The 13,090-nt window shown below is 41.6% G+C and overlaps 1 protein-coding gene across 2 annotated transcripts; it reads right to left on the bottom strand.

The window, feature by feature from the left end:
- Positions 1 to 2,824: 2,824 nt before the first annotated feature.
- Positions 2,825 to 7,659, bottom strand: COX7A2 (cytochrome c oxidase subunit 7A2). 2 transcript variants are annotated; one of them, XM_078385736.1, is made up of 5 exons: positions 7,152 to 7,339; positions 6,537 to 6,556; positions 5,366 to 5,455; positions 4,396 to 4,480; positions 2,825 to 3,028 (listed from the first exon to the last, which is right to left on the bottom strand). In XM_078385736.1, exons 1-5 carry the CDS (start codon positions 7,249 to 7,251, stop codon positions 2,982 to 2,984), a joined length of 342 nt encoding a protein of 113 aa, XP_078241862.1. In that variant the 5' UTR covers positions 7,252 to 7,339; the 3' UTR covers positions 2,825 to 2,981. The 2 variants fall into 2 exon arrangements, with proteins under 2 accessions (XP_078241862.1, XP_020641536.1); XM_020785877.3 differs by lacking the exons at positions 6,537 to 6,556; positions 7,152 to 7,339 and adding an exon at positions 7,451 to 7,659.
- Between the last annotated feature and the right edge of the window lie 5,431 nt (positions 7,660 to 13,090).

Here is a 13,090-nt window from a genome sequence, read left to right as displayed (position 1 = left end):
GTATGAGGTCTGAGCTGGCTGTAACTAGCCAGGAAGGTTCACAATGTACAGTTAACTGAGAAAGTTGCATGGCTCCACAGAAAAGGCAACTTGCATGTTTGGGATCATTAAGAAAGGAATCCCAAATAATTCAACTTTATGGTGCAACCAGACTTGGAATACTGTATACAGCTCTGGTCACTGCACCTGAAAAAAAATTAGAGCTAGAAAAGATACAGAGAAAGGTAATTAAAAATTTTTGAGGGCTGTAGTAACTCCTGTGAAGAAACCTAACCTCTGGGGTTGTTTAGCTTGTGGGAGCCTGGGGAAATACAAAGGGAGGCATAACTAAACAGTATTGAAGTACAGTATTTGTGATAAGTTTAAAAACAGCACCAGTAGCGAGAAGAAGGGCAAGCAGTATAACAGCTGTCTTCATGACCATGGATGTATGTGGCTAGCTTGTGTTGGAAGCACGACTTCATGAAAACAGCCCCACTGAAGCAGCCTCCAAGAATGTCATCATCTTAAAGCACCTCAGGGCCAGAAAGATGCATTAGAGCTAGCCCATTAATTAGATGGGAGTAATTTTTATTAACTTAGGTGTCAGTGTCACACTATAAACTTCTCATATCCAAAATTATGTGGATAGGTTTGATGATTAAGCACCAGATTATCCTTTGAAGCCTGATTTTACAAACATCAACAGACTACCTCAATCACCTTTTTGCAACATTAACGTGCTTTTAAGAGTCTCTTGCATCCATTTCAGTCTACAGTGTCAAGTGCTTATACAGAAGGCTAAACACAGACACATATAGGCAGAGAAAAATTGTGAAAGAATATGTTAAGCAGAAGGAAAACTATTGTCTCAAGAGTTTTTTTCCTAGAAAACAGTAAGACTCTACAAGCATATACATGAACCAATGTACAACACAGGTATGCCTAGCCAGACTCTGGTCCCACTCACAAAGGAATCTCCCTCACAGTAATGAATCATGTGTTATCTGATCGTTATTATCTGATAGGGCCTTGCATAATTTCAAGTGTCTGACTCTAACAGTTATGCAGGTTGAGATATATTTTTCTTAGACATGTCACACCTTGTGAGAAGTAACAGTATTAAAACAAATGAAACAGTAGAAAAGTATCCTCTCAGTTTTCATAGCCATTACTCATTTTATACAGAGGTTATTTTTAAAAAAAACTTAATGTGACATAGTATCATTAGCCCCTTCCTTTAAACAGGACCATAATATTCTACTTTCAATCCCTAACTAAAGCAATTAAGCTCACTAGGTAGGTACAATACTTGGAAGAATGTTGCAAGCATAAACATTTAACAGCGCCATCAGGTGGCAGTGTTTCAACTGCTTGTCACACAAGGAAAAGTTTCACAAGCAGTCCATTCAAAAAGCTGTTACACAACGACTCATTTAACACAGGACTCACTTCCATGTATTTGGATAGGGCTACAATTTATCTCAGAACTGGCTCCAAGTCACTATTTTTCTCCCATCACAGGATGTCAAAGGAATATTTGGCAGATTTTCTTTTCTCATCTCCATTATTAATTCTTATTATTCTTATGCCACATTTCTCCCAGCAAGATTGCTACAGACAAGGAGAGTGGAACCTTTGCTTCTTCAGCTGTTGGTGCACTCATTTCTCATCAGCTACACCCAGCAAAACTATCTATGTTCCCATTTAACAGAAACCAATATTAGATCCATTCCAAAGAAGTCCAATTTAACATTGGATGATCTTAACAACTAGAGACCCATTACCAACATTCCATTCCTGGGCAAGTTGAGCTGCCACTTTTCTTGGAGGAACCAGTCTAGATGCATTTTAATCGAGGTTCAGGCTGCATCATGGGACTGAAATGACATTGATCACCCTGCCAGGTCTCCTGAGGAAGAAAGGCCCTTCCTCAGAGTGTAACCCTGCTAGTCCTCCTAGATTTTTCTGTGGCCTCCAACTCGTCAACTGTGTTATCCTTCTAAGATGGCTATGAGGTTTGAGACTTGGAGGCTCCATTCTTTGGTGGTTCCAATCCTGCCTTGAGGTTCAATCCCAGATGGTACCACTTGAGAAAGCATTGTCCAGCCCTTGGGACCTCTGTTATGAGGCCCCAGAGGGAACGATAACCCCCTCAGTGCTTTGTAATACGTATATGAAGTCACTGGAAAAAGATTCATAAACATGGGAATCCATTGTCATCAATATGTGGATGACATATAGCTATCGCTCTCCTCTTCATTTGCAGGTGATGCTCTGCATGTCCTCGAGGATGGTCTCGCATCAATAATGCACTGAACAAGGGCCAACAAACTGAAACTGGGGACACATACTGCCAGTCTTCGCATGTCTTCATTGGCTCTTCATTATTTTCCATGCTCAACCTAAGGTGCTGATCATAACTTATAAAGCTCTAAGTTAAGATCAGCACCATATCCATGAGACATAACTTTATCTCATGGACAAGGAACTTCAATATCTTTTGGCAAGACCTCTGAAACAACGAATTGCTAAGTATGGTTATAAGCCACATGGGTACAGAAACTGAACTCTGTCAAAGATAGAATCTGAAATGTATTAGTTAAATAGTTTCTGCTTCCTAAGCTTCAAAGGGCTAAAAATGTTGCAAACAGAAGTTAGCATTTAGGACAATACTAAGATTAAAATGCTGCATTCCTTCACTATTACTTACTTTTTCCATTTTCAGCTATTTGATGTTAACAAGCACTATGAACTGCAGTGAAACCTATCTGTCATGCTTTGAATAAAACTAAAACTCTTTCAACAGATTAAAGTATATTATATATATCCACACGACCAGAAAGCAATCTAAAATTATTTTATTGATTGCAGTGTATAACATCTTATCTCAATAAATATACATCCCAAACACACAATTTTGTAAGACAAGGACAAAATAGGTCCTTGAAGAGTACAATGGGATGGGAAAGAGATATGCTACTTCAAGATGTATCCTGGAATTAGCTTTTTGAGAACCTGGAGAAATCTCTGATCATAGAGCCTACTCCTAAATAAAAAAAAAACAGGAAAAAGAAAAACAATATTAGGGAAAAGCAAGCACAAATTTCATCCAACTTCAAGTTCTGGTCAGTATCACCTCTCTGCCCTTCTGCTCTATTAATCAAACACAATGTGTTAATGTCACTTTTAACCTTTAGATTAAAACAAAACACAGAAAACCCTTCATTCCATTATTTTTTTCCATTTTTAGAGATCCTCATGGCACATGATGACTATAAAAAGTTACACAGCACTGGAAAAATTTCCAAGGATGTAAGAAGTTGAGTATGGCAGAAACTGAAATCTGCAGTATATTATCCTCCTATATCTTCAAAATTTTAAAAAGCTCAGCATTTTCAAGTGGGCCAGGCTTTGCTATTCCTAGAAGCCACATTTTTATTTCAGCTATCATTCATGAGTTCTTAAGTTTCAGAAAATAATTTAAAGTACAGTATTTTCTAGAGCTTTAAGAAATTCAGCCAAATACTTAAAATAACAAGTTAGATAACATTGCCAATCATGAATGAAAAACTATAATCTAAACTCTTACTTTTACCAACCAAATAAAATTAGTCCTTGAGGTCTTCTGTGATTTTTGGAAAATGTTTAGACTAAATAAGTGCTCATTAGAGAAACTAGAGAAAAATACATGTTTAAATCATCTTTACAACAGAGAAACTTCCATTCATACTTTTATGCAAGTTTTTCTGCAACCAATTTTAAGAACAGACTTGAAGAATGTGTTCAGGTACTTGTATGTAAGAGAAGCACAAGTAGTAAAAGTCATGGAAAGTTTATTCCATGGGAAAAATTTGGTATGCTCAATTACCATGTCAGCCAATTAGTTCAATGGATAAGCAGGTACAGTGGGCCCTCGACTTACGAATGGCCCTAGTTGCGAACGTTTCGGGTTACGAACCCAATCTCATAGGAAACTATAGACCCTACCTGCAAACGCGGAATCGAGTTACGAACCAAAAAAAGGGAAAAAAGAAAAAAATCTGTCCCTAGTGGTAGGAACGGATTAAGCAGCTTTGCATTAGTTCCTATGGGAACTAATGAATCGATTTGCGAATTGCCCCTCAACTTAAGAACCAAAAACAGTTGGAATGGATTAAATGGTTTTCAATGCATTCCTATGCGAAAATTGGTTTCGACTTGCGAACGGACTTCGAGAACGGATTAAGTTCGTAAGTCGAGGGCCCACTGTAATCATATGAAAGATAAAACAAAGTTGCATTTGCACAGGGAAAAATCAGGGAAAGAACTCCCATGTATTTCTGTTTTGGAGTTATACATGAAAAGTGCACATTTTATTAACATAAACATGTTGCCAAAGAAAACTGGCAGATCAGCTACTTTGTTGAACCTTACCAAACACGCAAAGGAGCAAGGTGAATCGATACAACAGCACATCTGAAAGTCCACCTTTTAAATGCACTGGAAGGTCATCATCTTTCTAATGTCAAAGACAAAGACACAAATTCACATGCAAGTTCTATCTCTACAGATACTATTTTATCCAACACTAGATAAAGAATTAAACCCTCTCTGGTGATATTTAAAAATATAAGAGGCTGTACCAGTTTTGAAGGTCAAAGTAATATATGCACTGTTTCGTATCTTGATCCTCGGCAGTTATTTAAGGCTGAATGCTACAATTAAAAATTTTAACTGAGAATGCAAGTGTACAGGTATAACCACACACTGTACATCTGGGGTTGGAAACATGCAGCATCCGTCGACTTTAAAGTTTAATTCCCATCAGTCTTAGGCTGCATAGCTCACAGTGACACTTCAGGTACAGTTTAACATAATCTGGAGGGCCACATGCTGCCCTTCCTTGCTATACGTTCAGGCTCTTTAACTGTGTAACTGTGTACAGTTAGACAATCTGTCATTTTCTTTTTAAAAGTTTAGTTTCTTTTTTATATCTGAATACACTAAAAGACAGCTTAACCTAAGCAACAGTTTTTGACTCGTCAAATGCTAGCCTAACATAACTTGCTTAACTTTGAAGGAGAGTTGCTTTGCACTTATAATATTTTGTAATATGACCCTAAATTAGCAATAGTGCTTTAATGCAGAGGAAGTAAACTTTTGTTTTAATAAGTACTTTAATCAAATAAACTATAAGCAAAATAGTTAATAACAATATGTTACCAGATTTCAAAATATTCACCTAAGATTAGCAGCTATCACAAACCAATTAGACGATACAATCTTATAATCTTAAGCAATGCAAAATGACCATGCAGCTAAACATCTTCATTCAATTCATGTCTCTTTGAAAAGGAGCAAATAATACACTTTAATCTGCTGCTAAAGTAATAATACAACCTACCTGGAAAGCTTGCTGCTTCTCTTTCACCTTATTAGCAATTTGTCTTCTAGGAGCAGCACTTATGGCTTTTCGGGAAATTTGCCCAAGAGTCTGTAAGAAAAAAAATAAAATATTTGGTTTTCTAAAGCTGCACTCCTATTCTCTAAATATTAAACCCTATTAAGCAAACTGAACAGCGTGGTAAATCAGAACATGTCAATTTGCTCTAAAACCAGAGGGAAGTTGGAACCAACTGCAGGATATGTGCACCTCTAAGGAACTAGTTGGGATTTTGATTTTCATTTTTATAATTGTTGTTTACTATGGATTTTTCTGGTGGTGGTGAGGTCAGGGTAGTTTACATTTACTATTTTAATTGCCCAGAGTAGTGCTTGTTACTAGGTTAGCAGCATAAAATGTCTGGATAAATATTCAGCACTTAGTCATTGCTAGACAATCAGGTAGACAATCATGTAGTACTGTACAGTACTTGAGTGCACAACAGAGCAAAAAAGGAAAGCAGAGCCATCATCAATATTGCTTCGAAGTCAGTCTGAATAGGCTCTCGCATACCCTAGGGCAAAAGAGACCTCAGAGCCAAAACTTCTTTTGGAAAACTTCAGATGACTTCAAGCTTATGTCACCTACATATTACTCTCTACAATATTGCAGAACTTTGTTCTGCAAAAGATTAATTATTAACTTTTGGAAATCTTGATTTACACACCCAGTTGCCCCTTTTCAATCTGCTCCAAGTCTCAAAAGTTTGTGCACCAATTAAATAATTTTTAAAAAAATCAAGGAAGACAAATCACAAGAGTTTGAAACTGTACCTATCTTTCAAACATAATTGAGGAATTGCTCCAGTAAGTACAAAGACACAAAAGAACTAGTAAACAAACTCCCCATGTTTTATCTTTAAAACAAAACCCAATTGGAGTATCATCCCACTTCCTTACATAGTAGTGAAGCCCCAGACAATCCACTCTCGAATTACCAACTGAAGCGCTTCAAAATAAGAAAGATATTCCAGAATTTAAGTGACATACTGTGTGTCTCAGAAGCGTAACATTTAATGCACTATGAAAACCATATGCCACAACAAAATCATTCTTTGCACAGTAATACATATTTACACTAAGGAATTATGCCATGAAATATAGACAAGGTGAAAAAGCTAGCATGGACTTACAAGATGTTTGGAAAACCTGGCTGCAGATGCAGGGAGGAGCACAGAAAAGGCTTAATAAATTCTGCCGAACTGATGTCGCAGAACAAAAACACCTGCATTCAATGGACCCCTTAGCATGCATTTCTTTATAAGAAGCTATTCAGGCTTTGTTTTTGTTTTAAAAACACATACAAGCACTAACCCCGCAGTCAGATTGGTAGAGCAACATAAGCATAAGATGGCAAAGGAAAAGGATCACGTTCATGTACCGGATCTATCCGACTACGTGCTCCCCCACCCCACTCACGCTGGCCCTACTTCCCAGCCCGAACCTCGGCCCTCCTCCCTTCCCCCCCCCGGCAAGCCCTCCGTCCCCCTCAAGGCCCCTGATTTCGGAGGGGGGCGGCGAAGGCACGACGAGGCCCAAACCGGCGACGCGGCGGAAAACCCAGCCGGTGTGGCGGAAGGGGCGCCGAGCACAGAGGAAAGGCCTTTCTCTGGCAGGCCCCCCCACCCGACCCCCGCCGAAGGAGACGCGACCTCCCGAAGGAAGCCGCCCTGCCTGCTCCGCGCTGGTAGGGGGTCAAGGCCGCGGCTTCCTTTGGGGAGCCCGTCCCTCCCCTCCTCGGACTCCACCTGGGTTCAAATCCTGGCCTCTCCCGTGGAGATCCCCGGGGGGGGGGGCGCGAAGGCAATCATACACCCTTCCTTGAACCTCTCCCCGTGCCTCCAACATCCTGCCAGGACCCCCGTTAAGTCGGAAGCGCCTTCTCGGCCCACTCTCTCTCTCTCTCACACACACACACACGACGGGGTGGTTCTCTGAGGCGGACGCCTTGCCCCCCCCCCGCATTCCCACCCCCTTCCGTCTCGCGCCCCCACAGCTCTTTCCACCAACGTCAACCCCGTCTCGGCCGCCGCCCTTCTCCTCCTACCAGAACGTTTCGCAGCATTTTGTCGCCTTCCCTTTTTTTTTCTCCTCCACCTTCGCCAACGGTAAAGACAAGGGCACCGGAAAGAAGCGAGGGCGGGTCCAGCGGCTGCCACGTGACGTGTCAATCCCGCCGAAGGACGAAACTCCCAACGGCCCCGGGCTGAGAAATGGCAACGACGGCCGTCGGAGCAGCGTAGCGGCCGCTCTAGCTTTTGCCCACTCTGTGGTAAAGTTAAAAAAAAAACCCCTCTGTGGTCCGTGAGCAATATTAGAGATCCCGTAGCGATATGATCCAGCGCCCGTAGGTGGCGCACTCTAATCCTTAATTTATAGTACAGTATTGGGATTCTAACCGGAAGTAATGCCAAAGCATGCGATGGTGGTCTGTTTCCCTCCACCCCAAATATCTATGGTCCTCTCTGGAGCAGGAGCGGATCAGCTGTAGGCCATAGACACCTGCCTAACGAAGAGCGAGAGCGCCACCGCTGGGTGGGCGAACAACCTACAACCCCCGAACGTTTTCTTGCTGGCGTCGCACTCGCAACCTTTACGGCCAAAAGTCAAAGTCGCGCCTCGCGGAGGAGGATGGGCTTGGTGGGACTGGAGCTGTTCAGAGGCAAAAGGCTTGGCCCGAAAGGACCGCTGGCCTCTGTTTTATAGGCTAACCCTTCCCGCTGTTTTCTTAGCCAAGTTATTCGGCGTTTTCAATACCGGATCCAGAGATAGGAGAGTGTGAATGACAATGAAGCACTTCAAATAAAAATATTTCAAATAAATTCGTTCTAAAATCAATGTTCATCTTAAGAAAGAACTGAACTGTGGTTAATAAGACTCAAAAACTTGGGAAACAGCCGGGTCTTGATATAATGCGACTATGACCCAACTCCGGGAGGCAGTGGAAGACAAGAGGGCCTGGCCTGCTCTGGTCCGTGGGGTCACGAAGAGTCGGACACAACTTGACAACTAAACAACAACATGAAGCCTGTGTTGATACCAGCCGGGCTTCCAATGGAGAATCCACATAATGAACTTCCCCAGGGGGTTGGGCAGGGAAAGAGCATACCTTTGTGTATGTGTTAAATTCAGCGTGTCCTGCTCGTCTGTTGTAGAAAAAGAATCTAGTACCATATCGGAGACTACCTGATTTGTTGTATTACAGCCTTTTGTTGGCTCTAGACCCTGTGATCAGGTGTATGCATTGTTCACCTCCACAAAAATGTATAGTACATATGGATGCACAGCAGAAAAAACAGGAGTGTGATGTCTTTCAGCACAGGAAACAGTGGGGGGGGGGGGAAGAGAGTGAATATTAAATAAGAACATTCAGAACAATAGCCCCTGAAGGCTGCTGATGGATTTGAATGGTTTCCAAAATCCTATAGGAACTTTTCAGGCTGATACGGTTGACACTCCTGTTGATGCTCTGGTCACCCACTGGCACTGAAGAGGTGGCCTGAACTGTAGACGCTATCATCCCTGAACACCCTCTTTGATGCAGAGCTCGGCCTTCTCTGTGATCTACCCACACAGAGAAAAAGCCTTATTAGAAAAGAAATGGATTGGATGTTCAGATTTAAGACACTGGTCTTATGGGTTTGAATTAAGAGTTGGATTTATTTTGTTTACTTTAAGGATTTGATTAACTGTACAAACCTTGTAGATCAGATGTTAGTTTATTAATGGGCATGACTGTAGATATCAAGTGAGTGGGAGAGCATCTGTAAGTAGGGCTTTTTCTTTATACTGTATTTCAAACAACTGATTGGACCTGTGTAAGGAAAAAAAAAGAGAAAAGTCCTGAGATTTGTGGTATGTATAGAAGCTGAGATTACAACAGTTTAAAATTTTTAGTTGACTCTCCTCCTTGTCTGAGTGGGGAGCTGCTGGACGTGGTGGTGAACGGAAGTCCATGCTCCTGCCAGGACTAGAAGATCGTGCAACAAGGAGGGAAGGAGTAGCACACACTAGCAGATCAGTGTGGGAGCCAGTACGAAGCACTTCTTGCCCATCTGTAGTAGAGCTCCATTTTAACGAAGGTTCAGGCTGCACTGTGGGACTGAAATGGCATTGGTCGCCCGGCAGCAGCATGAGATCATGAGGGAGGCAGATAGGAGAACTACTGGTCCTCTTGGATTGTTTTGCAGACTTCGATACCATCAACCACGGTGTCCTTCTGGGACAGCCATTGAGTTTAGGACTCAGAGGTTCCAGTCTTTCTTGTTGGTTCCTGTTCTCCCTTAAGGGCTGATCCCAGATGGTACAGCTTGGGGAGGCATTGTCACGCCTCTTGGAGCTTCAGTTATGGGGGACCTGCAGGATTGGTCCAATGCTTTTTAATATCTATATGAAACCACTGGGAGAAGTCATACATAGACTTGGGAGTCCGTTGTCATCAATACACAGATGACACATGGCTCGTTCTCTCCTTTTCATCTGCTGATGATGCTATACTTGTCCTTGAGCGCTGCCTGGCTTTGGTAATAAGACTGGACAAGGGCCAACAAACTAAAACTGAGTCCAGATAAGACAAAGATTCTACTGTTGAGAGAATCATCAGATTGGTCTGAGGGATGTTGACCTGGTCTCAGTGGGGCTACACTTCACCTGAAGGATCAAGTTTGCTGCCTGGGGGTACTCTTGGACCCATCTCTCTCTATAGAGGTGCAAATATCAGCTTTTATTAATTTTAGTTTTGTCCAGCTGAGCCCTTGTCTGGATACAAAATGACTAACAATAGTGGTTGATATGCTGGTAATCTCTAAAATAGAGTACTCTAACACTCCCTATGTAGGGTTGCCCTTGAAGTCAATATGGAAACTTCAGCAGATCCAAAATTCAGTGGACTGATTACGGGTACTAGCAGATACGAACACATGTCCCCAGCCTTGGCACACCTTAATTGGTTCCCTATTAGTTTAGGTGCCCAATTTAAGGTGCTGGTCATAACCTATACATCAGGTCAAATATTAATACACCCAAAATGGAATAGTGAGTATTGTCCAGTTTACAATCACAGTGCTTCTGCTGTGGTATAGTCACTTTGCCCATGTCCTCCTAAAATCTATTGATACTTTGCCCATGTCCTCCTGAAATCTATTGATATTCTATTTGGTAACTTGTGACTTTTAAAAAAACTGAAATATAACACCAATTTTGGCATAAGCATTGCAAAACAGATTTACAGGCAGATGATTTAAGCCTTAAATCAGGAAGTCAGTTTAAAAAAGAGCAAGAACAATACATGTTATCAGTCACTAGGTGCAAGTAGCTACATGCACAGAAAAGCTTTTCTGGTATATTTTGTAGAGAACAATGTATACTTTTTTCATAATAAGTTGATTGCCAGAACTAGTCGAGTACTAGCTTAAGAGTGATTTAGTGTTATTTCAAAAGAACAATGTTTAGTTGTATGGCCATTTGCAATTCAGAGACAAATAATGGATTTTCTTTAGATATCATATATGTTGGAGTGGATTCAGATTGATTTAGCACAATTCACTATTTAGCACGATTCCACTATGTTCCTGGAGATTTGAAATGCAGGACTGAGGCTGCAGCCTAGGTGCTACTTGTTTTTGAGTAAGCAAAACGCAGAGTTCATTCAAATACACATGCATACAGTCAGGCTGCAGGCACACAGTCCTATCCAATTTTCCTTGCAAGTAAATCTTAATGAACAGAGTTGGGCTTACAATCAAGCAAGCATTAATGAGTGGTGACTGTAAGAAAAAGCCTTTCGCTTATTTGCGTGTGTGTGTGTGTGCAGGTGTGGGTGTGTTTGTTCTAGATAAGGACAAGGAAATTTTGTCATTTGGTGTTATTATTTTTAAAAATCATAATAATGTAAGAAATCTCAAAGGATCATCGCAAATCAGTATGTGTTGTAGAATACTTTCGTCCTTATTCAGGTTGCTACTTACTGGTATTTCACATCTGACAGCACAAGTGCTAAGGTTCAAAGCACTGCTAGCATCAAGAAACTACAATCATAAGGTCATCATAAGTCAGAGGTGTCTTGATGGCGCATAACAACAAGCAGCTTGATGCCTAAACATTATCCTAACACTATCTTCCATTACAATATTGTACAATGTTACAATATTTGTCTATAGTCTTGCAACCTGAAAATTTGATTCACTGCTGGGCAAGGTATAACAACTGGGGGGGGGGTCAGTAATTATGAAATCCGTGGTTGAAGGGAGTCAACAAATCAGAAGCTGTGGGGAATGCCCAGTCTTTCTAAGCACAGAAAGTCAGAAAATTGTGGGATCTTATGTTTTTTCCATAAATAATTTCTTCAGCTAAAACATCCAGTTCCGAGGAACACCCTACAAGAAAACTGCCTCAGCTACAGAAAGGCTGTTCCAAGCAGCAACCAACCAGAGCTCTTACGAGGAAAATCAGAGTGTAAATCAAATAAATAATAACAGAGTAATTAAACGACTCAGATGCTGGCAAGGGAGGTACTGTAGCTCTTGAACACCCAAGAGATCGTACAATTCATCAGTCTACGGCTGCAGATTAAATACCATTGTTGGAAAATACCTAGGTCTTGAGCATTTTCCTTAAGCTTGAAGATTTGACAGGGCATTAAAATACTTAGCATTTATGTAATGGTTTAAGTGTCCCAAGTTCTTTGCCTTATCTCAGTAATCTGTACAAATGCTTCTTTCTTTGACTCACCCCTGCTGCCCACTGCCAGTAGGCTGGGTCCAGTGTTGTGCAAGCAGAAATCCAACTCTACCGGTAAAAACACCCCAAGTCCTTCCCTGTAGAGTTTCCTTTTTCCACTAATCTAGGAATGACAATCCGCCCTCTCTTCCTCAATGTCACATCTTAAAAGCCTGAGGATCAGGGTCAGAGATGCCTCAGGAAAGGCATGGGATACGTAAGAGGCCTGCAGTGTGATAGGAAAGATAGACAATTGTTGTCTTGCCTGTCTCATATAAGGAGTGGTGGCATTTCTTAGATTTTTGTGTAACTATTTCAAAATCACATGGTGTTATTTCTGTTTCTATATGGCCATGCTGAAGGAAGAGCTAGCCAGAGGAACCGCTTCTAATGTCCTGGGTCAGAAACTTACAGTACTGTGTTATGTTAATAGTAAATTGCATACATTTTGCCAGCCCTCTGTTGTGGTCTATTGTAGTCCTCTAGACAAAGGTGGTGAACCTTGGGCACTCCAGATGCTTTGGACTAAAACTCCTGCGGTCTTTCATCACTGGCAATACAAGCTGGGGATTCTGGGAGTTAAGGTCCCAAACATTTGCTCTAGGTGCAGAGCTGGATGTGTAGACCTTGGTGTTTTGCAAGAGGATTTGGACTCAGGAGTTTACTAATCTGAGTCCCTTTGAGGGGAGGGTGTAAATTGCACCTAGAGTTCTGCTCTTCATCCATGGTGGATATTCAGAGGGAAAAGACTGTGGCACACTGCTGCCATCGCCTTCTCTGTTGGTTCTGGGGGTAATGGAAATGGGTGCTGGTCCTCATCCTTTGCCCAAGCAGAGGTGCACCAACATGGCCATAGCACAATAAGAGGATGCAGCTTTTGGCTTCCCACCTTCAGCAACAGGACTGCTTTGCTCTGTATTTGAACAAGAGCTGTAACATTGCGAATTGTTCTGAAAGACTGCCACAAGCA

This window comes from Pogona vitticeps, chromosome 1 (genome assembly GCF_051106095.1).
Source record: "Pogona vitticeps strain Pit_001003342236 chromosome 1, PviZW2.1, whole genome shotgun sequence".
In the NCBI taxonomy this organism is placed as follows: Eukaryota; Metazoa; Chordata; class Lepidosauria; order Squamata; family Agamidae; genus Pogona; species Pogona vitticeps.
This window is presented reverse-complemented; position numbering and strand designations above follow the sequence as displayed.

Excerpts from the sequence above, each read along its gene's own strand:
- COX7A2 (XM_078385736.1), bottom strand. The coding sequence starts at position 7,251 with ATGTTGGAGGCACGGGGAGAGGTTCAAGGAAGGGTGTATGATTGCCTT. Across the intron at positions 5,456-6,536 it reads CCAGGTTTTCCAAACATCTT|ACTCTTGGGCAAATTTCCCG; the intron begins GTAAGTCCATGC and ends TTTTTCTTACAG. Across the intron at positions 4,481-5,365 it reads AGAAGCAGCAAGCTTTCCAG|AAAGATGATGACCTTCCAGT; the intron begins GTAGGTTGTATT and ends CTTTGACATTAG.